Raw genomic sequence first — 27,493 nt, forward strand, 5'->3', positions numbered from 1 at the left:
AGTCTGATATAATACTGTATCCTAGAACTGTCCAAAGATCAAGATTAGTCCCAGGGGCTGTACCAGCATGGAGCCTGCAAGTAAAGGTCAAATGGCCTAGTTTTGGTGGTAAAGAAAAGTGTGGAGTCTTGGAAACCAAACAAGGTCTCGTGTCACCTAGACAAAACAACTGTTTTCTATTGTTTCTGGGAAGGGACATCATATCGTCTAGGTGTTATTTTATTTTTGGAGAGGATTTATTTTTTAACATTAATTCATAACTTCCGCTTTAAGTAAAGATTACTAAATATATTTTTTGAAATACGATAGATTAAAAAAAAAAACACAGGATCTGACTCTGCCAGATTTCATGATTAGGTAAGATTCCATGTGAACTTATATAAAACTGATTTTTATTGTTTTATCCTACTTCTATTTTGCCTCGTAAAATATTTTGAGAGATTTTTCATGGGATACTTAAATAAAGAATGCAGAATGCCACATCAAGTCACTGACAGATGCAGTGAGGAAGAGCAATTAAATACCTGAAAATGCATTTTAAAAAATCTAGCTCATTTTATAATAACTTATCTCAAATTTGGATTCACAGCATGATTATATATCTACTATCAAAACAATAATTCATCTGCAAATTAATTATAAAGTACATCAAATGGTAGAGTGAAAACCATTTCTCAAATTACTATTCACCCAGTCAAAGAATAAATCAGGAAATATATCCTATCCACCAAAGGGCTTTAACCAAAATGATTATCTAATAAACTTAAGAAATATGCTTGTATCAATAAATTTTATTTGGTGGTTTATAATGAAAGCAAATGAAGAAAAGGAAATCAGATGCTCACCTCACCAAGAAAGTCATTGGAAGAAAATCTATCGTAATCCCAGACTGTCACCTCCAGTGTTTTCTTCTTGAGCTACAGTTTAAATCAAAATGTTATTAACCCCACAAATTTTCATCACACTCTATTATAGATTCATTTATTTTCACTTCCTTGAACTCTTTCCGCTTGTGTAAAAAGTCTTCAAATTTTATCTAAAATGTAAGTTTATATTAAATATTATATAAAATATCAATGATTTTATAGTCCAACCTGCTGTTTGTTCATGAGACCTCAAACTTTTACTAATTCCCTGTTATTCTAGGCCCCCACTCTCGATTTTTATAAAAGAAAAAGTAGAATCTACAAATGCTCTTTAAATACATGGAATTTATAGGATGCAAAACTGTCAAGGTTATTTGGATAAAATACTTAGATTGGAGTTTTTTGGTTTTAGTAAATCACCAAAAAATATAGTAGCATTCTCTTATTTCTGCAGGTAAATTTAACTTATTTTAAATTCAAGAACCCAGATTACAATTTGTACCCAGCTTCAACTTCATCATCATATTAGAAATCTTCCAGAGGACAAATCATAAATCTCCTTTAAAATCCTTTAGGCTAGTCATCTGTATGTCTGGGTCTGTACAGTTTAGCCCCACAACGCCAGGTTCTCAAGAGGCCTCGATTTAGAGAGGAGATGAATTCCTAAAATGTTGCCTGGAGCAGTAACACATTCATATACACTGAATATTTTCTTTGTATTATTTGTGAAAGTCAAAATACAGCCAGCTATTATTTTTGCAATATATACATATCAAATCATTATGGTGTATACCATAAACTTATACAATGTATTATGTCAATTTTCTCAGTAAAACTGGAAAAAAATGAACGTGATTGACCAAAATTTATAAAAAATATATAGCCGGTTGGAAAATATTTTCCCTTAAAATATGAGAAATGTGGCCCAGGCTGTTGAAATATTAAGATTTTGCAATAATTGATGGCAAATGTTCCATTGGTCTTATTTATTTTTTGGCTGCTTTGTCAAAATGCACACATTTACACTCATGGTAACTTTGCACTGTATCCATTCCCTTTCACTGGCTACATTTATTATTTGTATTTTACTCATTTCTTTTTGTTTGTGTGGCAAAATTGATAGACCATAGTCTTGCAATAATTTTGTCATGGGATTTCTTATATTAGCTGAAAACTGTCACATAGAAAATAATCATTGCATACCTGTTCCATGGAGATACTTTTATAAATTACTGTTTGATTCCACTCAGGATTAAGACTTTTTTGAACATATTTAGTCCTCCTCTTGTACTCAGCACTGAATTAGAAGGAAAAAAAAGTTATCTTGATTATTCACCTTAACTGATGCCTTCATAGTCAGCTGGAAGGGCATGCAGACATTTTAAGATGATATTTTGTTTTAAATCATTATGCAATCATCCCATCACCTTCCTGTCTAAAACCTTACTTTAAGTTGACAATTTAAAAATACGTTGGATGCCTTTAGTTTTATTTGCTCTAAAGTAGTTTTTAAAGAAAAGCTTTTAGGTGTTCTAACTATACCATAATTTTAGAACCTTTCTCTTTCCTGAATGCAGGAGACAATTGCATGAACTATATGGTAATATCAATAATAATTTAAGTATTTCACTTAAATAATAATTTGGTATTTCACTTTCCAATAGTTTTACTTCTAATCATGTCCGCAAAGCCAAATGGTCTTTCTTTTTTTTCCCTATTTAAAATTATAATAATTGTTTTGACTGAGGAAAGGATGAGAAATGTTCATTGCTAAGCTGAAATTCCATGAACTTTTGTTACCTTGTATTTAAAGTATATTTTGACACTCTTAGTAAAGTAGGATATTTAGTTATAAAGCAATTAAATATAAATTCTTAGTTTATGTCAATAGCCCAGATAAATCATTATAAACCAGATCAAAATAGTTCCTCATTCCTTATAACTTGGGGCATTTGAATTTTTCCTCGACTTTTCCATTCCCTCTGAGCAACGGTTAGAAGTTTATATCCCAAACCTATTCTAATTAAGACAAACAGAACATCTATAGCTGACATCAACCGGCTGATGAGGTTGGAATTACTGTTTGCTATTAGCCAATGTTACCCACACAGATGAGGCCTTCATCCAATCCTCACTGCCTTTTTCCTGAATTTTCTGCCCAGCCTTAGAGCTGAGGTCCTAAATAATACTTCAGCTCCAGTGGGCAGCAGAGTCCTGAAAATCAACCTACTCATCTGGAGTCCTTTCATGGGCTCTGATTTTACAAGTTGTCTTTTCTAAAGGGACAGGGTCCTGACCCTTGATTTGTTGTTGTATTCCTAACTATGGGCTGACTACCTTGCTAGTTCATGGTCTCTAGCACTGCCACATCCTGGAATGCCTCCTACTGTTTCCTAAGCACTAATTTACCCTATCCGTTCTAGATAGAGCTACTGAGAATCAAGCTCTAGTTCACCACTCACTTTTAGAATGTCTTCTCGCTTCAGCTTTATTCTCTTTCTTATCAGCCACATGCAAGGGCATTAATTCCCAACATTGACTGCATATTGGGATCACCTAGGAATCTGAGTTCTGAGGCTGCCATGTAGGGCCCAGCGCTGCACCCATATTTCTCCTCCCTGCACCTCCAAGGAGATCCTGATTTAGTAGGTCTGGGGTGAGGCTTGAGTATCAGAATTTTTTTAAATCTCCTAGGTAAATCTAAGGTGCAGACTGGGAACCACTGAACTTAGGTTTGCCAAGGCCCTATGTGTCAGCCATTGTTAATTGAATCCAATTTAAGAAATAGAGCATCACTCTCATCCCTTCTAACCAACACATTTGTGTAAAAATAAGAGCAGGATTTGACCATTTTTTCATTCAAGACAAATTGCAAACAATTTGGAGGAAATGCATAAGTGAGGATTTAAAGAAACAGGAATTCTCATAGACTGTAGACAGTATAAATTTGTACACAGTTTTTAGATGAATTTTAGATGAAACTGGTGAAGTTTAAGTTTATGGAACCCAAATAACCTAGACAATTCTACTTTGTCTTCTTCCACCTCACAGTTTTCCCACCTGTGCACAAGGAATGTGTTCAAGAACATTCATCATAACATTGTTTCTAATAGCAAGTTAATAAGACTAATATATAAATACATGATGATATATTCTTTCAGTGAAATAGTAAGCAGCAGTGAAAATGAATAAATATACACTTCCATATAATAAGAGGGATAAATCTTAAAAAAAATTGAGCAAAAAATGTACAGAAGGATGACTATAGTAAGTTGTCATGATTTAAAATTAAAATCATGTGAAATAATACAGTAAACTGTTTATGAATACATGGATATGTAAAATAAACACATAAAAAATCATAACACAATTTGGGAATTATAGGTAATAAATTCTATTTTGTGGTTATCTCAGGTGGACAGGGAAATGGTTTCAGAGGGTACCTATAAAATATTTTTAATTAAAAAAATGAAGCCTAGATAGCAAAATATTAAAATTTGATGGAACTAAATGGCAAGAACACAGGTATTTGTTAGTTATTTTCTATAATTTTCAGTGATTTTTGAAATATTTTACAATACAAATTCAAAATAACTTTGGTAAACTATGTTCCTTTATAGCTTATGTTTTTGATTTTTTTTTGTGATGACACAGGAAGAATGGATGTGATCACTTTCAAGATAATAGCAAGCCTTGGTTACTCATTTAGAATTCATGGCTACTTCTCTAGGCAGGTATACTTAGAAGAAAAACACATGGCAGTATAAGTTTTAAGGCTTCTATTTGTTTTGGCCTTTGTTACTAAGGTAATGAGATCATGGGGAAACATAAGGATAAGATTGATAATACAGTGGAATAGTAGTAAATTATTTTTTTCCAATGCTGAAAGATTAAATGCGTAACTTTTTAAAAAGATGGTAATTAATGTCAAATGCAAACTCAAGTACTTTCACTAAAATCCTAGATATGTCAATATATATGAAAATAGTCTGTAATTAAATGTCTTCCAAAGAATTCATTATTCATCTTTTCTGAATCTATGAGTAATTGTTATTAGAATTTTTCACCTGCATATCTTAGTCATTTTTTCACTTTTACATTTAGCAAAAGTTCTTAATTCATGTATGAAAAAGCAATTTATAAAGTAAGCACATTAAAATAAAAACAGCTAACATTCATTAAAAGCTTAGTTTTTCCCAGAGTTCTAAATGCTTCTCATGTGTTAACTCATTTAATCCTCATGGCAATTCTATGAGACAGGATGGAAAAAATGAAACTCAGTAGAATTAAGGTAAGTAATTACCTTATTTCTATGGTAATACGGAAAGTCTGCATAGTTATTAACTGGTAGGACCATGATTCAAACATAGGGAAACTGATTGGTTGCTCTCCATTATATGTAATAGAAATTACATACAATATGTGTGTATATATACACATATATAAAAAATTAGGCCAGCGTTAGAGTTGTTTAGGGAAATTCTGAATAGTATATCCTAAAAGAGTGTTGTGGAATGAAGGATAATGACTATAAATATTTATTCTTGCCCAGATCCACTCAGAAATAACCGCAGTTGGGGGGAATTTTATGTTATTAGTGAGTTTGATTCTTCAATTCTCTCCAGACTCAAGGTGTCCACTGCCTTTAGGATTAATATAGGAATACACAACTTGCCTCTACTATTTCTGGTGGAACTGTGTAAATGATAATGCAATCCTGTGCAGTTTTTTTTTTTTTTGGACTTGAATGTTATGCAGAGATGATCACACAAAGCCATTCTTTCAATAACACTTGCTTTATAACTACCACGAACTGACCATCTTGAGCATGATCTCAATGGGCTGTGGTGCCACTTTACAAAATTGAAAACTCAGCACTTCTCACAACCACATCAAAATCTGGACTGACAAGTTGAAGATGACCAGGTAAGCAGTGGGATTCTTAAATGCGAGCATAAATTAGGTTGAGAAAAAAGTAGAGTTCATTTTCCTTTCCCTTCTTTGTCTGGAAAACACACTATATTCCCTCATGGGAAGATTGCAATAATGATATTATATTAGGACAATTAGGCCATATCTAATAACCAGAGAAGTTTTTTAAGAAGGGAAAATAAAAAGTCAATTAATCAGGATGGGGCATGGTGCTAATAAAAAAAATTAACCTTCATTTCCTTGAAGTTTTGATTTCTTTTCTCTTTCAGTTTTTAAATTATTGACCAGTTACTTTCTCATAAGTAGATAATGCTTTTAAGACAGACAGAAAAAGATACTTGAAATTCAATTATTCTCCCCTATACTAGCAGAAAAAGTTTTCTGAGTTTCTCTTTTTAATTTCAAAAAAAATAAGAAAGATAAATGAATGGAATATCATGACTTCTTTGTATTTTGCTTTCATAGAATTATCTAAAATATTGAAGGTTTTCATTTCTCTTGTTTTATTTGGTTTTCCTTTATTGGAAATTATACACATACACACACACATGCACAATTTATTTTTAATTACTCTTCTAAGGATTTTCCTTTAATTTAGAAAGCAGCTCAGATCATATCCCATTTTATAAGCCCTATTTTTCTGTGCAGTAGTGTGTTTTTGGCACATCACTTGATTGCCTGTGCTCCCTGAAGTCAGAGCCTATGTGGCCATTTTTCAGTTTTACCCTCAGCACCTCACACAGTGTTTAGAACAGTTTGTGCTAAAGAAATGTTTATTGCATGGATCCTTAAATTATACTTCTATTTTTTCCCCCTTAAAATCTATTGAAATGAAAAAAGCTTTGGCCTTTGGAGAATTGTAAACGCATGCAACACCTGTACCTGCTTTATAGAGGTCCTGGAGGAAATAGTCTGATATGCCAACAAGGAGGTTTAGAGAAAGTCCAGGCTGGAACTGAACTTCCAGGTATCATGATAGTGAAAATCAGCTTCAGTCAGTGCAAAATCTCATTCGTGGCAAAAAGCGTGCACTTTGTCAAATAGTGTAATGAGAGAAAACCAGAATGAGATCCTTCAGACATGCTCATTTCCATTTCTTAGTTAGCCAGGGACAAGTATTGAGTTCATGCACTCTTTATAGGCTCTTTCCTGTTTCCTTTCATCTTGGGGCTGACAATTGGGCTTTCAGAGCTTCTGAGTATATTGATCCGAGAGTGGGAAGAGGAGATGAGAAAATTGAACCAGTGAAATTCTTATCAGTGAACAGGACTTTCTTTTTTTAATTTTAAGAATGACAAATGTATTACATTTTATGATCGAAGAAAACAAAGTTGTCTGGTTTCCTATATATTGTTAAATACTTTTGTATAATTCTGTAGCCCAAGCATTCCGCATCACTTTTTTGTAGGAATAACTGACCACTGGTGACTTGATATAGCCAATCATAAAATAAGAATAATCCATCAACTTTCTTAATTGCAGGCTTCATAAGCTGAAGTGTCTCGGTTGTCTTCCCTATAATCTACCCTGCAATCTAAAGTTCTTCACCTCAATTTAAATATATATATATTTCCTGCATATGAATTACATATATTTGTATATATACACATATCACAACAATTTTAGGCCAATTTTAGAGTTGCTTTGGGAAATTCTAAGTGGTATACCCTACGAAAGTATAATTGTACATAATACTGACAATAATATCAAGCACCATTTATTGAGAGCCTATTATGTGTCAGACATTACGCTTATCACTTTTGGTGTATTACTCTGTGTTTTACAAAAAACCTGGGAGGGGTGTTATTATTATTCTTATTTAGCAGAAGAGGAAGTCGTTTTAGAGAAACCTCACAACTTCTAAGAGGCAGGGCTGAAATTCAAACCCAAGCTCTTTAGGACTTTATTCACTGGCCTCCTCAGCCAAAATTACAATGTCAGTACCTTGTCATTATTATTCCTTCTTGCACTGACAGTTCTCAAAGAGATGATGGAAGTGACCTCTTGATGAAACACAGGATGAGAAAGTGACTTCTAGATCTTCGAAATTGTAACCAGCACACCCCAGACTGTTTCAACCATTATTTATGTTCACAAAACATGCTCTCTTCTAAATTAAATACTGACAATTATTGTCATTCTGACAATTTCCCCTCAGTTTCTCTAGATAAAGGATAGGAAGGTTCTGAATAAAGTGACTGATAATGTCTGTTCTAAAATGACACTATCTCTTTCAACTGAATAATTCTGCATTTCGGTCTGAGACCGATCTGGATGAGAGATATGGATGCTGTCCTGAGAAGGATGTCATAACAAGCAATCTGTCACAGTATCAAATTTAACATGGTTATGTGTGCAAGGAAACACAATGTTTCTGGCCACTAGAAAGGGTGTGGTGACTAATCCTATTCTTTACAATATTTAAATATCTATGCCTTTCAAAGCAGAAACAACCTCTTTTGGGCATCAGCTTGTCAGGATTACTAAAGATGTCAAATTTTAATGTTGCGAACAAAAACAAATCCTGTACCATTAATATTCTGGGTGGAATTAAAATTCCCATCACCCACTGCTACAGATGGTGCAAGATTCACCTCCCCAACTAAACAACACATTTAATATATAGTGTAATGAGATGTGCAAAAGAATGCTCTTAGTTGTGTATCTAAAAGATACCCTTAGATGACCATGTGATGATGTACCATGTTATGAGCTCTATTAGAAAACAGTTTCCTACTAATGGCAAAGAAAGGAGGATGCTCTTATGTTGTTGCCAGTGTGCTAGAGCAGGCCGACTATGGCATCCTATTGCATGGCAATGCCTTTGTGGTGCAGAAGGTATAAAGGCATGGAAATGTTTCAATATCAGGTCTAACCAAGGGAAAAAGACTCGAGAACTATGGTATTTACGATGAGATTCACGCCAGTGAATCTGGAAGGTCCGTTAATTTCTTGTGGAAAACGACTCTAGATTTTATTTTTATTTGTAATAGAACACCCAGGAGAACTTAAGCCATGGTTATCACATGAGAAGCTAAATGAACTTTAGTGGACAAATTATATATGAAAACCAGTTACATCTAATTTCAGGGTGGTATTTCCTTATTCATATTTTTCTGTTTTTAATATTTTCTACTTTTCAATGTTCTATGGCACACATATGCCAAACCTGTAATGTAATGTAATCAGAACAATTTGCTGGTAGCCTAATTCAGTAGATACCAACATGTAAAAAGAAGCAAATTACATCTTTGTCAAGTCAAACTGCAGGTGAATGTACACAAATAGGCAAAAAATAAAACTCTAGACATTACAGCGTAGCTTGACACTGAAAGAGAACCAACTCTACCTTGCATTCTGGACAACCATGACTTGACTGCATTGATTCCGAGAGCGAGAGTGAAGGATACCACAGGCAAGTCGGAAAGACAGGAAGAAAAAAGTTAGGAACAGAAATAAGGAAGAAAATACGAGAATAACAATGGGAGGAGGTCCACCGTAACATATAAATAACATGAGGCCGAAAAGAGACTTAGAGCTACAGTGAAAATAACAGCTCTAAGCCATATAACAGCCAAATGCCTTGGCCACTGTAATCTGTAGGAATAATTTAAGGAAAGGTTTACGAATTGAATAGGGGTAGTTGATTAGCTCCCTTTGGGTCAAATCCCACCCAGCAGGCATGTTTTGTCTGACAAAATATGTAGAGATGGCTTCAGGTGGGAAACTCACTCTTTATTTCACTATAGTTCCCTCCTTCCCTGTTACTCACCCCAAAATGACTGACATATTCATGTTATCTGCCTGCCCTTTCGGGTTATTCAAGTATGTAATAGTCTAATGAAACATATCCTGTAATAAATAAAAGATAGGCACTCTCATATGGTATAAAAGGTGATATTCTCCAGGATATTATTAGCGAAGACAAAAAGTAAAAGACACTGATTTATTTTCATTCATTCATTAGCAAATGCGAATTAGGGATATACCCTTGGCAGTGATTACCTCTTGTCCCATAATATTGTCACTAGATAACAGGGAAGGTCTAATGACCCAATCAAAAGCAGAATGAAGTTATCAGTTTGTTGTAGTTATACGCACATTAAAAAAAGGTAGCCAAATTGCAGTTGTAACTACCAAAAATTTAAATGAACATAAAATGAAAACTCCCCTTTCCTGTGCTCTACTGGTGACCCCTATAAATTAAAGTCGACAAATTAAAACTAGAATCACAAAACCAGCAATTCTCAATTTCTAAGTAAAATTATTAGGATAAAATTAAAGGCTGTATACTTAATTTGATATAACACCTGGAAATTTGCAGATTATTTTCTGAGTATTATTTGATTTCTTGACAGATAAAACTATTGGCTCTGTCAATATTGACAAGAAAAATTAATCTCAAAAGAAATGGTGATCTGCTGGTGGTGATGTAATTAGTCAACAAGCAGCAGACTCAAAGGCAACATATAACTTGAATTTGGATCCTGCTCAAACAAACCAACTATAGTCACAGAATATGCTTTGTATGATTTCAGTGCTTTTAAATTTTTTGTGGTTTGTTTTATGGCCCACGATATAGTTTATCTTGGTGAGTGTTTCGGGTGCACTTGAAAAGAATACACATTCTGCTACTGATGGGAAGAATGTTCTATAAGTATCAGTTAGGTCTTCAAACCAAATAGGAAATCATTATGAGGCATTTGGGGAAATTAAGGAATGATTTAAACATTTTAAAAGTATAGTGGTTATATGTGGAATTATGATTGTTTTAAATGAGTTAACTTTTAGAAATATATAGTAAAATATTTGCAGAAAAAAGATATGAGTTGAGATCTATTTTTTTAATTTAAATTCAATTAGCCAACATACAGTACCTTATTAGTTTTTGATCTGTTTTAAAATAATCTGTATAGAGGGAGTATATGAGGGTAAAAATGAGACATGATTGGCTAGGAAATAATTGTTGAAGCCGAGTAACGAGTACGTGCTGGGTCATTACATTATTCTTTCTACTCACATGCAACAATTCAAAATTTCCAAGGAAAAAGTAATATTCAAATGTCACTCCTCAAGTTAAAAGAAAAATGAATAAAAATAAAACCAGAGCCATCATACTGCCAGCCTAAAATTCTTTTTATTATACCTCCAATTGTGATTACTTATGGTTCTATCATGCTAATTTGGCTACTATAAATTATTCAGATAAGGTATAATGATCTGTTGGGTCCAAATCACTGTTTTGAAACCATCCTTGAGTACTGATTTATATACCAGAACATAGCAATTTGCACTTATCATATGAAAATTAAACATCTCCAAAGAGCACTTGCTTTATACGAACAGTTTGTATATCACGCGAGATTCAGAGATATTTTTTGTTTATTTACCAAATATTTACCATACTTATTAAATATTTTTAATATTCAACACTTCAAATATTACTCTTATTTTATAATTTTTAAAACATTGATTTGAAAATACACATATAAATAAGGAGACATCAATAAGTCACTTAATGAACATGTAACGGGCTAGATAATGATGTCCTATGAGATAAAACAGTAATTTACGGGTCCTTGGACACTGGTTTTGCAAATGAATTTGGGAAGGTAAAGCTAATTCTCTAAATCTGCCACAAATAATTCCTTAAATGATTTCACAGTCCATCTGATTGGTTATAGTGGTTTCTAGATTCAAAAGACTGACGTGTCATCAAGACAGGATTTAGTATGATCAAGGCTCCCCAGAACGCTTCAAGGCTTAATTGCAAATTTTTATTTCCACCTTATCTAATAGTTGGAAATAAATATGACGTGAATAAAACTGAGGAATAGATATTAAACTCTTTAAAATTGGAGACTAGAAACACTAACACTATTTTTTTTAATCCATGAGATGCGATACTTAAAAGACACTGCTTCTTTTACTCACCCTCTCCCAGGAAGAAGGTACACTTTCACAAAGGGGTCTGAGTAGCCATTGTTGTCTCGAGGGACAAGGTTTCTTGCTTGGAGAATATGGATTATGAGATTTCCAAGATCATAGTTGATTTGAAGCTTAAAGGGACATCAAAATATTCCATGAATATTTTTTGTTGTTGTTTTAAGAAATCTATAATACATTATTATTCAATAACGCACCAGTACTTTTTTTTAGTCTCATGGGGAGCATCAAGCTTCATTTCCCTTTCACTTGAAACTGAACAGACTAGTATACGTCTAATTTAATTGAGAGCTCCCAGGCACATGCTAATTACTAGTAAATGTGCTGTTCATTCTTTCCAAGGTTAAAGTTCTGGCCTGTCTAAAATTCATTTAGAAGATAAATCATGCAGCTAATTGCCAGTTACATTTTTAAACTAAATTTATACTCTTAGAAAAATAGTAATGTTGTTAGCGTTCATGAATACAATCACCAGGATTTTGAAAATAAATCAATTGATGAATTTATTGGAAAATGTCTTGCATTTTACCAAATAATTAGCAGTAGGTGGAATCATTATTTAAAGATAGAGCTGTTAGTCTGAAATGTAAGAATATTTAAGAACATGTGGATTTTATCTCTTTCCATATTACGTTATATTACCCATAATTTTTTTCTGTGCCTGCTTTTCTAATAGAGTCAGGTTTGAGACAATAAGATCTTGTTCTTTAATTTTAGATGCTGAAGAGGGAAGAAGAGGCCTTGCCTCCTAGATGTTTAATGGCTGTTGCACAATTGTCACTGAATAGGAAAAGATTAACAATTCAAATAAATATTTGTGAAGCCTGCATAATTCAAGATAATGGAGCTAACTAATTTTTCTCCTTCAAAATTTAAATATTCTTATGGCATCATTTTGAATAAGGCTTAATTTTGCCTGATGCTGCTTTTGTTTATCAAATAATAGAAAGGAACGGATCTATATTTCAGAAGAAAAAAATCCATAAATAAAAATACTAACCTATTTTTTTATAATCATATGAAACAGGTATGTTGTGCCCAAGTTGAGAATGGGATAATGTAGAGAAGCCAAGCTTTATTTAAAATCTGATAATTAAAATAATTCCTAATTTTAGCACAATTTTCATCTGCTTATATTTTTCAGGCAGAAAGGGAATATTCCATTGCTTTTCTCAACACAGAAAAGCTCAGTCTGTCCATCATGAAAGCAACGTGACATATAAAACAAAGTGCCATGAAGGAAGAGAAAAAAATGGGAAGTTGCAAACTGCAGTAACTGTGTACTCTAACGGGGTATCGAAAAATGGAATTATTCTGCAATTAATTTCACTGAGATTTAGAACAGCTTCCGAACTGCTTAGGAGAAATGCTTCCCCAAGGAGTCTTTTCTTCACCGGCCTTTATGTCTACTTTTATCTGGTGAGGCACCAAAACCATTTCTTATTTAAATGAAAACTTGCAGGCTACCCTAAGAAAGTGCTTCTCAGCATTGATCCTGCAGTGCTTTAGAAAATGCTTAGGGTGGCTCAGATGTTACTTCTGAGACAGAATGAAACGTCCCCGGTCACCTTCCACCCTGAGCTACCCCAGGGCTGGTGGATTCATTTATTTGGGTGTCCACATAAGGCTGCATTTGCAAAAAGGTTTTGCTACAAGAAAATAAAGAAATAAGCTAGAAATCACTGTCATGAGAAAATATTAAAAGAGAAAAGAAAACAGCCTAAGAGTTAAGAAAGGATATTATCAGAGTAAATTTCTGCTCTAGAATTAAATATTACTGCTCAAGGGAAAGGAAAATGAAAGAAAGAAAAAACAACCCCAAGCAAAAAGAAACAAAGCAAACACTGGTCCAGGGGCAAGAAGCTTAAAAAAAGGGGGAGGGAATTAGGAATCAGCAAATCAGCAAATTTAGCATTTTCTTGGCTGCTGGTGAAATCTAGAAAGATCAGGTCTGGCTTTCTTGGAAGGGGGAAGGAGCAGCAAGGCTGCAAGGTGTGCAGCATGGAAGGTTCCCGGCTCTGGGCTGCTGATCCTCCTCAGTGAGGTGCCGGTTTGTGGAAGTGCATTCTGCACTTCTTCCCATTTCACACTCACACGCCGCTTCTGCTTTAATCAGCGCAAGCCTAGATCATCACTTCATTGCTTCCTTTGTGTTTGTTTCCTCCCCTTTATAATATTTCCTGGATGCCATTGCTGTATGAAATCTTATTATATATTCCCTTCAATTAGTCTCTCCCTTATTCCAAAATACTTACTGATCACCCTAGTGTAGTGGCTGACACCCCTCAGCTTGTGTCCAAGGTTCTTTTTCATTTGGTTTCAATTTATCTGTACAGGAACATTTCGCAGCCGCAAAGCTGATCCCTGCCTTTTGTTACTCTCTGGCGGCGGAAACTTTCCTTGAAGCATGTCTTCTGCCAGGAACACAGTCCCCCTTTCTCAGGGCTTGTCCTCAAATTAGTTCAAGTCTGTTGTCCTTTGTGAAGCCATTCATGAAAACCTCTCCAGACTATGTTGGAGACACAGCTCTAAGACTTACTGTTCTCTTCCCCTTATCTGAAACTTGCTATCTCCCAATAGTTATTATTTTACATTGTGTTACTTATTTCTATGTGATTTTTTAAATCTATCCTGAATTACTTTTTGGTATCATCTAAAGCACAGTTTTTTAAAACATTTCTGAATACGAACCATGAGAGACGATAGACTCTGAAAAACAAACTGAGGGTTCTAGAGGGGAGGAATGTAGGTGGATGGGTTAGCCTGGTGATGGGTATTAAAGAGGGCACATTCTGCGTGGAGCACTGGGTGTTATGCACAAACAATGAATCATGGAACACTACATCAAAAACTAATGATGTAATATATGGTGATTAATATAACAATAAAAAATAAAAAAAAAGAAAAAAAAGAAATAGTTATGATACAAGACACACACAGAAACACACGCTTATAGAAGTAAAAAAGAGAGTGATTTGTACTATTTTTCTTCTATTTTCCTGATCAAAATCCCCTAAGTTGATTTTATGAATTAAAAACTGGTTATGACCGCTGGTATGAAAAACACTACTCTGGAAGAAATGTTCAGCGATTATACAACAGTTGTTAAGAGGATAGCACTGGACTCATGAAACTCTTAAAGAGGAAACTTCACATTTCCAGAAGAATCTGTCATGTTTGAAACACATTCAACAAGTATAAACTGAGACATAAAACGTACTGATACTGCTAAGGCATCAGACACATATCAAATTATAGAACTGCATACATATAATTAGATTTTAGGAACTATGTATTTGTACTAAAATGCTATTCTATAAAATTGTATTTTTTCCTTCACAGGTCTATATGTGTAATATACAACATATATAAAACAGGAAAGGTCCTAACAGTGTTTACAATTTCAACAGACCAGGGTTGGGGGAAAAAAACAGCCAATGAAGATGGTACAATGCTGATTTTTCAAAAACTTCCATACCTGAATTTCCCCCGTAATCGGATGAGAGACAACCTTTGTTGCATCAGTAGGCTGTAATATTAAAAACATATATTGTATTAATGGATAAGCCCTTCATAAAATTTACCATTTCAACTTCCTTCTGGAATTATTTTTTATTTGGTCAGAGCATACTGCCTGGAAAATGCATTTCCTTCTCAATATGTATTTAATTCTATAGATACATAAATCTCTTTTTTCATTTTGCTCAGCCTGTTTTGAAGCTATAATTTTGTACCTGTAGGACTGCATTTTCAATTACTTAATGAAATGACTACTTTGGTTTAAAGCACTCAATTTAAGTATTTACAGGTTTCAAAGATCTACAGAGAAATGAAAAAGACATTGTTTTTAGACGATGACTGCCTAGGAGCACAAAGGTTAGAGAAGTCCATCCTTGTGCCCCTTCGATGGGTGCTCAACCCCTCCCTGCTCCCTCTAGGGAGGCAAGGCCAATATTATGCACATGTAGACAGGGCCTTATTTTGGGGGTAGCAGGCTGGCTTCCATTTTAGTAAAGTTCTCCCATTGTGGATGCCCCATTACCTGAAACCCTATTACAGATCTGGAGTCAGGGACATCATCTCTCCGTTTGTACAAATATGGTATTGAAATGTAACAAGTCTGCAGTCAGCAATTAGTCATTTTTTTCAACATTAGGAGCCAGTTTACCAGATCACACTCATGAATATTCTTAAGGCTTTACTGACATAAGCAACTTATTAAGGAAGTGAGAACTTACATAGGATAGAACTTTAATTAAGGAATGTGAAATATTAAGTGATTGTCTGAAAAAGATCAATATCTGTTGGACACTGAGCAAACCATGAGCTCCGGGTAGTTACCTTTCAAGATTAGAGCCAACTACTTTCCTTTCAGTGATGTCCTACCTTTGTGAGGTTGTTTTTTAGCGATTGCGGTGATAAAAAATATACTTCAAGAAACTCAGTGAGCTGAGTGTAGAACAGGAAATCACTTAGTGTGCAGTGTGATTTCATGGTTTGAGTAGCTGTGCAATGTTCATCAGCTGCACATATCACAATGAAATGTAATCTAGTTATTAACAATGAAACAAATACATTATTTTTTAAATTTAAATTCAATTAGCCAACTTACAGTTCATTTTATAGGTATTATTTTTTCAATGGCTACTCAGATGTTAGGATTTAAATACTAATTAATTATTTAATAAATAAAACTGTTCTAGGTATATGTTTGGGCATGAGAGAGCTATGAAAAAAAATTACTGAGACATTCAAGGTGCTATGACCAACAAAGTATGGGAAACCAATGACCTATTTCATAAGACATGATTAAAGTACTTTAATTGAATCATTTATTAATACCATGAAATCATTCAAACTTTAAAGATAAAATGAAGAATGTTTGTTTTGAATTTCAGAGACAAACAGCTTGAGGTGGTAACAAAATTTTGAAGATAAAAATTCGTATTGAATTAGTTTAAACAAAATAATTTAAAATAGTCATATACATAGCTTATATAATTTAAACATGTATTTAAATAATTCTGATTCATATTTTACCTATGTCTACTCAGAAGAAACCATTTTGAGTATTAACAGATTAATAATTACTTATGAATAATCATTTAGAATGTTTACTAGATGGTGTTCTAAGTATCCAAATGTATAATTATGCTAACTGTATTTAGATATTTTAGTTTTAATACATTCTGTTACCTTAATGTTTTATACTTTCATACCTAGTGTCACACCTAATGAAAACACAATGAAGTTAAAACCGTAATTCTATAAATTATCTGAAGAACATATGACATTTGTGGACATATTACCTGACTCAGGGATATGTAAGTTTCAGACCATCCCTCCATATTTCTGTAATTTCTCAATATAAATTCTTTAACATTGTAGGATTTGGAGAACAAATGAAAACAATGTATTGCATTTTATGAATACTACATGTTGATGGGTCGAGAAATATCATTAAATTAAATTTATTTATCTATTCATTCATTCATTCAGAAAAAAATGTTTTAAGAAACTATACCAGCTAAATCTTAGAGATAAGTGCCCCAAAAGATGAACAGGTAATAGTCTCTTCCTTCAAGAGTGTTAGCATCAAGTGACTATATGTTTTAATTAAAAATGTATGTGTAATATTATATACATATGCATCCCAAAAGTGAATAGATTTGATTATTATTATTATTACTAGTAAGATTTAAGTAATCTCTATATCATCACTGAAGAGTAGAATATGAGACCATAGGTAATTTTAAATATTCTAGTAGTTATATTAAAAATGTAAGAATCAGCCAGTGCAATTAATTTTTAATGTTTTATATAACCCACTTTACTCAAACTATTATAATTATACCATGAAATCAACATCAAAATTGTAACCAGATAATTTATATTCTTTTTTCATACCAAGTCTTGATAACTTTGCATTAATTCACATTTACAGTATATCTCAGTTCAGACTAGCCACATTTCAAGGGCTCGATTGTCACATGTGGCTATCATTATGGACAATACAGTTCTATAAATTTTTATTCCAGCAAAAATACAGTAAAATCACATAGGCCACATTCTCGGCATGGAAAAAAATTACTGCATATCATAAAACATGTCAATATCATTTCCTTGATGTTTGTCCTACTATACTTATTTTCATCTTCTAATCATTGCCAAAACATTGCCAAAACAAAAAACAAATTTTGCACCTCTGTAATATTATAGAGACTCACAAGTGCCAATGATGTTTTAATTCACAATATTTATTTATTTTGTTACTATGCTGTGTAAGCCCCTCTACTATGTGCTTAAGAAGCACAGAGAAAGTAAGAAAGGGGTTTTGGTTCTTAAGGCGCTTGCAGCCTAATTGGGAGGATAAAATAAGGAAACTAGTAGCTACAATCAAGGTACAAATTGTTGGGTCACCTGGGTGGTTAAGCATCTGCCTTTGGCTCAGGTCATGATCCTGGGGTCTTAGGATCGAGCCCATCATCGGGCTCCCTGCTCAGTGGGGAGCGTGCTTCTCCCCCTCCCCTGTGCTTGTGCTCTCTCTTGCTATCTTACTCTCTCTCAAATAAATGACATCCAACATTATATACCTTCATTGAATTTGTTGACATATCATTGTATTTTAGATCGGTACCTTGTAAACTTCAAGGGGCAGCACACACACTTGGAGAACTTTTTAAAACTCTGGTTGCTTGGTCCTATCCCCACTGGTTCTAATTCAGAAGGTATAAAGTGGGATCAGGAATTTGCATTTTTAACATGTTTCTAGATGATGCTGATGCTGTTACTGGGAATCACACTTTAGGAACTACTGGTCTACCTAGTCTGCAGGGAAGGGATTTTATCCAACTTTGTATCTTGTACAAAGTGTGACCCCTGACACTGCGGTGCCATCCAAAAATGTCCATGGAAAGTAGGAATGAGTTGGAAACCCTAATGTATAGAGTACTTATTAGCAAGGCTATTGTAGAGACTGAACGTTAGACTTACTGTAATAATCTCCCAAGGAAAACCACTGACCAAGCCCTTTTAGACTGAGCAGGATAGGGTCGTAGGCAGAGGTGAGGCGGTCAACTTTCTAGGGAGCAGGGATACTTTTTAAACAGGGTAGTGACCCAATCAGATCAGATCACTGTTACAGATCAGACAGTTGGAAGGTAGTTTAAGAGGATGGAAGAGAGAATGGTGAATGGAGTTACCAGTAATGAGTGTAATAATATTGGGGAAAAAAATAATGCTAAAGAAAATTGGTGAGTTCAGAGAAGACAGAAAATCACTACAGCCTTATTAGAAAATTAGAATTCTCAGGATCAAGATTCAGTGACTGATCAGACACTGTGAATGGAGAAAAAAGAGGAGCAATGGTGGTCTTAAATTTGTACTTAATTTTCTGGAAAGATGGTGATGTCAGTTGCTGAAATAAAAAAAATATATTAGGATGAGAAACTTATTCTAATGTGCTCTTGGTTTGGAAACTTAGCTAGCAGAGTTTGTTATGTCTTGAGGCCTTCTACCTGGAAATATTAAGAAAGAAATGAGAAGTATCAGTCTCAGGAGACAGGGAGACTCCATGAGGTAATTCTTGAAAACTAACACACAATTGTTTGTGGTAAATATGGGAAATTATAGTTGTGTTAAAATTTGTTTTGAAATTGAATCTAACTATTCTTGAAATTATTCTTTGAGAAGCCCTGCTATATTTAATTTGGGACAAGTCATCAAAAGATACAATGATTAAGATCATCTTACCTTTGTTGTTTGCTTCTGAATAAAAGGGATGTGGGGGGACACCTGGAGACACCTGCTGTATTTATACTTTGTAAAAAAAACTTTGTTTTCTGAAGTCCAGTCAGTTTACCCAAGCATGGCCTGTCCCTCCCATATATCTTACCATGTAAAGAGAAATCTTTATTCATGTTTAAACAAGAGAATACTTTTTCCAATATATTTACTGACCATAATGAGAATTTCTTTATTAAGAATCAAATCTACAAAGAAAAAGCTACAAACTGTCTACATTGCATCTGCTTTTATAAGGTTAAAAAACTAATTCTATATTTTCTTTTAATAGCCCAGTAGCTTGGAAAGAATAGTGTTAGAAACATTTATTTCAAATGAAGACTTAAAACAAGGGAACATTTATTAGTACAGAATTAGGGATAAAATTCAAAATGGCAATTTTATATTACCGGTTTTCCTTATTTCTTTTCTTTTTCTTTTTTAAAAAAGACTTATCTATTTATTTGAGAGAGAGAGAGAGAGAGAGCATGGGGGGGATGAGCAGAGAGAGAACCTGAGGCAGACTCCCGTGGAGCACAGAGCCCAATGCGGGGCTCCATCTCATGACCCAGAGTTCATGACCTAAGCTAAAATCAAGAGCTGGACACTTAACTGACTGAGCCATCCAGGCACCCCAATTAGTATGGAATTAGGGAAAAAATTCAAAGTAGCAATTCTATATTACTTATTGTCCTAAATCCTCTTTATTGTTTTCCTTATTGTCCTAAATCCTCTTTATCTCTGCATCTTTTATATCTTTTATTTAAATTATCAAATCCAATGTAATGTATATCTTGCATTTCCAAAAAGATGCAAAGCCAATGTTCCATACATAAAGAGGCTCAAATTTATGCAACAACTACAGAAAAAAGAATCAGGAATTACAAAGCATTAGACACACTGTTCAAGTGCCTCATAATAATAACTGCTAAAATATTTTAAGAAATGTAGAAATATATCATCTTTATAACATCTTGATTAGTTATATATTAAATGGAATATTTTTTGTTTCAATAAAATGAGAAATCACAAGAAAAACACTTTAGGAAATGATACTGGATTTCATTTGTCCTTGTCTGAATAAGGAGCAAGAGAAAATAAGTAACTCAAGAGGTCACTTCTCACCTTGCTGCTGCTGTGTTTCTTTTTGCTCACGGAGGGGGACCCTGGTTGCCCGGGGCTGGGAACGGAACTGGATCCCGCTGATGTAGGACCTGAATGAACGTGAGATCCTTTCTCCACAACGGATGACACAACCAGTGGAGACTGTTGCAGGGAAACCTTCTGGAGCTCTGCTGCCAACTGCTTAGGGTCAACCCCTGGGGATTTCGCTTTATCCACTACAACAAAACGAAGTGGCTATGTATTTCTCAGTTTCATAGCTCCAAAATACCATGGAGCTTATGACAGTTCTAGATGACAAGGTAATTTACATGCACAGCTGTATGAAAAGTTCTACAGGCCTGGGTCTATTCTTTAGTGCAGTAACCCAGACTCTTAGAATGCTGGCTGTAGCAGAGAAAATGTTCAGTAAATATTTGTTAAACAAGTAAGTGATGTTTCTCATGTAATAATTGATCTACATTTATAAGACTTTAGTTGTTAGCTCAGAGTTAAGTCTGTTTCATCACGTCCTTAATGAAATTACATGTTGATTTTTTTCTTTATAAGAAAAAGGCAATCAAAAGGTTCAAGAATGAGTGTTTCATAGTCCGGTTATGCTAAAGAGAATCAAGTATTATCTAAAAATTCCATAAAACCCCAAATAAATGGCTCCATGGATTACTCTGGTGGGATAAATTTATTTTTAAAGAATTAAAAATGTAAACTCACACAGCAAGAATTCTGTATGAATTTCTTTCACGGGTCTAACACACAAGTATGTGCTTCCCTAGAATGCTAAAACATGGCTGCAGTGCTTTTGATTTTGTTTCTGATTACATAAATAAATAAATAAATAAACATCTGTTGGTCTATAACTGCATCTTGCCCATACAGTATCAATGATTGTGTTTATAGTGCCCCTATAACTACCTTGCAGTTACATCTTCACCTTAACCCACAGTGGAAGGCCGATGACTTTCACCTACCAGCTTTTGGTGGCTCGTGAAGTTCCAGGTGCTGGGGATTTTCAGAGTCTGAGAGCATATTGAGGTCCCTAAAAATTAAAACAAAGAAATTAAGAAAGAAATAGAGGAAACCGGAGACAAGAGGCCCTTTTTTCCAACTACCTTGATTTTTTTTTTCAGTAGGTAAATGAGAAGTGGTTAATGATATAAAGCAATTTCCAAGCATGCTCATCCTTCTAACCAAATATATATTTGCAATGCTGTTAAAAGTCAGCTGATAAAAATGATTATTTAAGGTGAAATCTTTATGGATTAAATGTAAGTTCATTTTGAAATACTATACACAGACATGAAATCTAAATGGGTATAGGCTTTCACTTAAATGAAGCATGTTTCAGTAAAAGCATGAAAGGGGAGAACTACTGACATAATCAAACACAAAATTAGCTGAATTCTTTCTATGCTTTCGACTTCGATTCCAAACACAAGAAATCTATAAAACTTGTATTCACTTTATTTTCTAATTACTGAAAATCTTGCTGACTGGCAAAGGTTCCACCTTAACAATTTTAAATTAAAAGAGCCATGAATAGCCAAAAAATGGAAACAAAAAGATGGGGAAAAACTCACAGTCTTACACATATTTCTGCTTCCCCACTTTGCTGACTAATGATACTCTGCACTTCTTCATACGTCTTAGAAGTTAAAGGAATTCCATTCCATTCCAATACTTGCATCCCTGAAGAGACAAATTCAAGTATAAAATTAAAAATGTGTTGTATTTCTAGTCGGGGTCCATAAGGCATAGAAGACATTTAAAAACCAACTCAGCACACCAGTTCAGAGAGCATCAGTTCAAAGTTCTCTGGAACATTAATACCACATGTAGTTTGATTTCATCACTCACCTGAACACATCAAATGTGTCTACTATGACATGCAAAATGTTGCTTTTGAAAACTTATTAAATATTACCAAACACATGCATTTTGTTCACACTACTTTAATAAAGAAAACATTATTGAACATATATTGCTTAGGCCAATTTTGTGTAGGAAAAAAAAAGCACCAATATAATTTTCCTATGGGGAACAAGCATCTAGGAGAGTATAAACTTCCATATTCCATAATGGAATGGGAGAGGTGGAAAAAAGTCATTAGTAGCTTGTTGTGAAGCTCCCCTTAAGAAACTGTTATTGCTTCAACTTTGCTCAGATAAGACAGATTTCCACATGGTATTTTTTTCTTTTTCTTCACTGCCTACAAGACGTTCCTGACTAGAATCAGCAGGCATGTTACAGAGAGGACAGCTTTATGGGTGTGTGTGTGTGTGTGTGTGTGTGTGTGTGTGTGTGTGTGTGTGTGGCACCTGTGTGGTAGGACAAGGTCCTGGGCTTAGAAGGGCCCATGCTTGGTTTAACACATCACTGGCGCCATTTTGAAATTCTTAATAATGTTTCAACAAAGAACTCTGTATCTTCTTTTTGTGCTGGATAGCGTCAATTATGTTCCTGGATTAATTAGAGGGCATTTCTTGTTTCCTCTCTGTCTAAAAAGATAATTCTCAATAAAAAAATGTAGTAACAGTGTTTCAACATTTTAAATTTTGTTTCTTTGGTCCATTTTATATGAGCTGTCAAAATAATTTAGGGGTACATATTTGGCATGAATCATTTGGTCCTAATATGCCACTGCCACTATGTGAATGGATAGAAATTAGATGAAACTATCCAAGTTATAGTGCCCAAATATTTGTGAGTGCTACCAGCTTTACCTAATAAAAATCCGTATGCCATAACTAGGCTATAATTGAAATAAAAAGAAATACTTGAACAATTAGGTTTTCAATGAGCTTCACAGATGCCTATGTGAAATTCCCTATTGCAAACCATTGGGTTCAGTGGAAAACTTTAAACATGGCATAATTGAATCTTTAAAAGTTTTAATGATTTTGATATACACTGGAAAGCATATTACCAGTTGCAAACAAGTAAGGGAAATTTTTTACTACAGTGAAATGGCAAAAGAAGTCCATAAAAATGTCCACAATAACACAAACAAAAATGGCTTTTCTAGAACTTACTCCAACAAAACTTTATCTTCAGTTGGGCCTTGGGTTTAATTCAACAATCCCAGGCTGTTGTATGTATAAAATGAGAAAATTACATAAGAGACAATGATGATACCACTAAAAAATTTAGCACTACAAAAGGAAAAGCACACTGAAAAGAACACTTTAAAAAAAAGTCAGCATAAAGAGTATATTTATGTACAGATGATTTTGAATTGAAACAAATTATAGTGTTATAACTGCATTGTCACTTTTCAGCAAGAACATATTTTATGAAAAGAAATAGCTGCATAATCTTCATGCTTCTTCTCTTGGATTAACTTGTTTATTTTTCACCTCTCAAAAGGGCACATTTAAAAGACATAATTACCCAATGAAATTAAAAAATGCTTCCAGTATTACAAAGGGAAAACTATTTAGAATTGTTAATAAAATTGCTGGAAAAAAAAACTGTAACAGATAACTAGAATCTTGGGTAGAAATAAACCTGAAGTCATAAACTACACAATCTATTCTGTTCCATGATACACAGACTGAACTTCTTTTCTCTTCATTCAGTTTCCCACCAGAGTTTGTGAAGGACTGTGGGGGTGCAAAAGATTTTGCCAGTACTTGATTCCAATAGTGAGTATCAGATGCTACAGGGAATGTGAGGACTTGCACATCGTCCTTTAATAACACCTTTTCTATATGTCACCTCTTCAAATCCCTACAAATCCTACAAGAACCATACTAAAATAACCAAGTGAATATAACCAATCACTCCTTATAAATTCATGACAAGGTTTTAATAATTGTGAGAATTAAGTCTGATACGATTTCAAATATAATATTCTTAAAAAAGGTTCAAAATCCTCTAAACTATTTTAAAATGCAGTAAAAATTTGTTGAACATGATCATGCTACATTGAGGATCACTAAAGTAATATTTTATCATTTAATTGATTTGAATGTAAGCAGTGTCAATCCGAAGATAACCCTGTACTCTGACTTTGTTTTAGAAATAATTCCTGGAAGGCAGTGTACACATGAATGGTTATATCAATTATTTAGCATTATGAGCATACATTTACATTTTCTTTATATTTAAATTATATCATCATGTATGTTAATGAATTGTTCAACTTTGAGAGTGGACAGATGATGTTTCAATCATATTCCTAGAAAGTACCTATACTAATAGCTTTTAATAGGAAAACTATGATCATCTGAATTTTTATTGAATTTGCAACAACTGATGACAGGATTTGCTGCTCAGAATCTTATGTTTAACATGTTATTTAAAACAAAAAAGATAATCAGGTAATGTTTGAATAAAAAAATAACTTTCATAACTTCTAGGATTACTTAACTTATATGTCTTAAAACTAGTAAATGCTATTCTTTATAATGCACAATTTCATGTATGTTATTTCTTTGTATTTAATATTTACCATTACATCACAAACATCTTATGGATTAAATTTATTGAGTTAACAGTTGAAATCTTATAGGCATATCCAAAAGTATATAACACAAATGCTCATTACTGTTGTTTTTTTTTTGTTCCACAACTATTTTTTCCAGCACCTAGTAAGTGGCAGGCACTACACAATTAGTCACTTATGTGGTGACCACGACCTTGCATCGAATATTGTATGCTGTCATAAAAATTAATAAAAATGATACTCTACTAGAAAAAAAACGAAATATCTTGGCAGTTAGTAAAATTAAGATGATTCAGAGTCGAAGAATTTTAAAAGTGTTATAGGTATATATAAAAAGGCTCAGACTCATTAGTGATTAGAAAGTACAGATTAAAGCAATAATGACATACTAGTGAGTTCTCATCATCTTGCAAAAAGTGTAAAAGCCAGAAAATACCAGGTGTTGACCAGGATGGAGGATCAAGGGACCCGGACTCCAAAGGAGAATATTATACTTGCTGGATGGCTGTTCAGCTTTACCCCCACTCTGTGATGTGAGAATACTATGACTATGTCATAGGAAAATACAACAACTGCTTGTTTACAATTTATAAACATGTAATTATTTTAATGGGAATGCAGATAAGTACACCCCTCTGGAGGGCAATGTGGCCAGAACATCATGAAATTAAACACATGTATACTCTATGACTCAGAAATCTTGCTGAGTGTCTATTTGTGGGAGGGGGCAGTATCAGGAGAAATGGGACAATGAGAGTATAGTAAGTGCTCAAGATGAAAACATCTGGCAGAGGGTGCAGGAAAAAGACCATACCAGGCGTTAACACCAAAAGGTAGATCCACCTTAAAACTACTTTCCAAGTAAAACCAAGTGAGAGACAGGATCTGTCTATAGGACAATGACATTTGATGTACATTAAAATGCTATTCATACCAAGTAACATTATAGATTTAAAAAAAACCCAGAAATATCATAAATTATAATAGTTGCTCATGAACAGAAGAAGGAAATGGGAAAAGAAAATGAGATAAAAGAAAATGAATAAATTAATGAACAAACAAAAAAACACAAAACCCACAGACATACACACACACACACACACACACACACACACACACACACACACACGAGGGAAACTTACATGAACCCATGAGGCTGGCGTGCTACAGAAGCAGAATCTAATGCCATTGGGGTAGCAGAACAGAACAAAACAAAACCCAAACTTAATTTAAAAATATACACATATAATAAATTAATTATAATTTATTGTTTTGCACCTTTTCTCCACTGATATTATTAACCATGACTATAGATTAATTTCCTAAATCTGGACATTTGCTCTCAAAAGTTCTTTATAAATTAGCAGCAGCAGCAGAAAAACAGAATTTAAAATGGTCATTTGCCTTGGCTTTCTGAATCGTGAACAAACCCTGCAAGTGAGTTTCAGGGGTCCAATATAGTGTCCACATCAGTTACACTAATTACTCGTTCATTTTCAAGTGATGGAATGTTAATATAAAAGAAATACATAGATAGATGAATTTTATTCTTTTATAAAGTTATTTTTCAATATTTTAAAACTTTAACCAGTTTGTCCATTAACATGAAGGAAGGAAAGAAAAAAATGGTGGAAGAAACGAAAATGAGGAAGGGAAAAAAGAGTGGTGGGAAGGTATCTTTAGTAAAGGGAAAAAATACTATTTGAATAACATCCTGCCTACTTAGAGGACAAAGGAGACTCCCTCAATCATGAGAAGACATTAAAAACCCAGATGTATTTTCCTGTGAAAACTCATCTAGAAGCATACAATCTTAAGGTTGGCAAGTATCTTCTTGAAGGGCTAATCTCATAATAATATTGCCATTTTTGTCACTGTCATTATGATTGCTGTTATCTTTACTCTTGGAATGCATAGTTGGATCAAAACTTAAAACAGAGCCTTGGTATATAACATATATAAGCCTGGAGCGACTTTCACTGAAGCAGTCTCTTTCTGCCTACTTTTTCCCTCTTCACTCTCCATACTCTAGAGATATCCTTAGGGACTTGCAGGAACCCTGTTTCCCTGGTTTACCTGAATGAATTCAGTTTAAAATCAAGAGCCTCACAGGGCTCTTGATGTAATAAGCACTGGATGTTATATACAACTGATGAATCACTGAACTCTACTTCAGAAACTAATAATATACTATATGTTAATTGAATTTAGATAAAATCAAAATTTAAAAATAAAAATAAAAATAAAATGACCTCACAACTTGAATAGGGCATCAGAACAACTTCCATTAACGAGGACAATGTCTCTAGAGATACGGTGAAAGGAACATGACCTGAATTTCATTGAGAATGCAGTCTGAATTGCTAAAAAGGGCTACAATAAAATGTTACATTTTGTTTTT

The 27,493-nt window shown here is 33.8% G+C and overlaps 1 protein-coding gene across 4 annotated transcripts in view; it reads right to left on the reverse strand.

Annotated features, from left to right (window-relative positions):
* PCLO (piccolo presynaptic cytomatrix protein) overlaps window positions 1–27,493 on the reverse strand; it is a 391,109-nt gene that overhangs the window by 65,178 nt on the left and 298,438 nt on the right. For 2 of the 4 annotated variants that reach the window (XM_073898726.1, XM_025872800.2), the window contains exons 11-18: window positions 22,226–22,334; window positions 21,617–21,684; window positions 20,652–20,866; window positions 15,223–15,273; window positions 11,733–11,857; window positions 9,148–9,174; window positions 2,070–2,163; window positions 846–917 (exon numbers count right to left, since the gene is read on the reverse strand). In XM_073898726.1, coding sequence (XP_073754827.1) covers window positions 846–917; window positions 2,070–2,163; window positions 9,148–9,174; window positions 11,733–11,857; window positions 15,223–15,273; window positions 20,652–20,866; window positions 21,617–21,684; window positions 22,226–22,334 — 761 coding nt within the window. Of the gene's footprint in view, window positions 1–845; window positions 918–2,069; window positions 2,164–9,147; window positions 9,175–11,732; window positions 11,858–15,222; window positions 15,274–20,651; window positions 20,867–21,616; window positions 21,685–22,225; window positions 22,335–27,493 lie in introns of those variants that run through there. The other 2 variants (XM_073898725.1, XM_073898727.1) reach the window with 2 other exon arrangements.

The sequence above is a fragment of the Callorhinus ursinus genome, unplaced genomic scaffold, assembly GCF_003265705.2.
Source record: "Callorhinus ursinus isolate GAN/ISIS: 27379988/994484 unplaced genomic scaffold, GSC_fseal_2.0 scaffold12, whole genome shotgun sequence".
Classification (NCBI taxonomy): domain Eukaryota; kingdom Metazoa; phylum Chordata; class Mammalia; order Carnivora; family Otariidae; genus Callorhinus; species Callorhinus ursinus.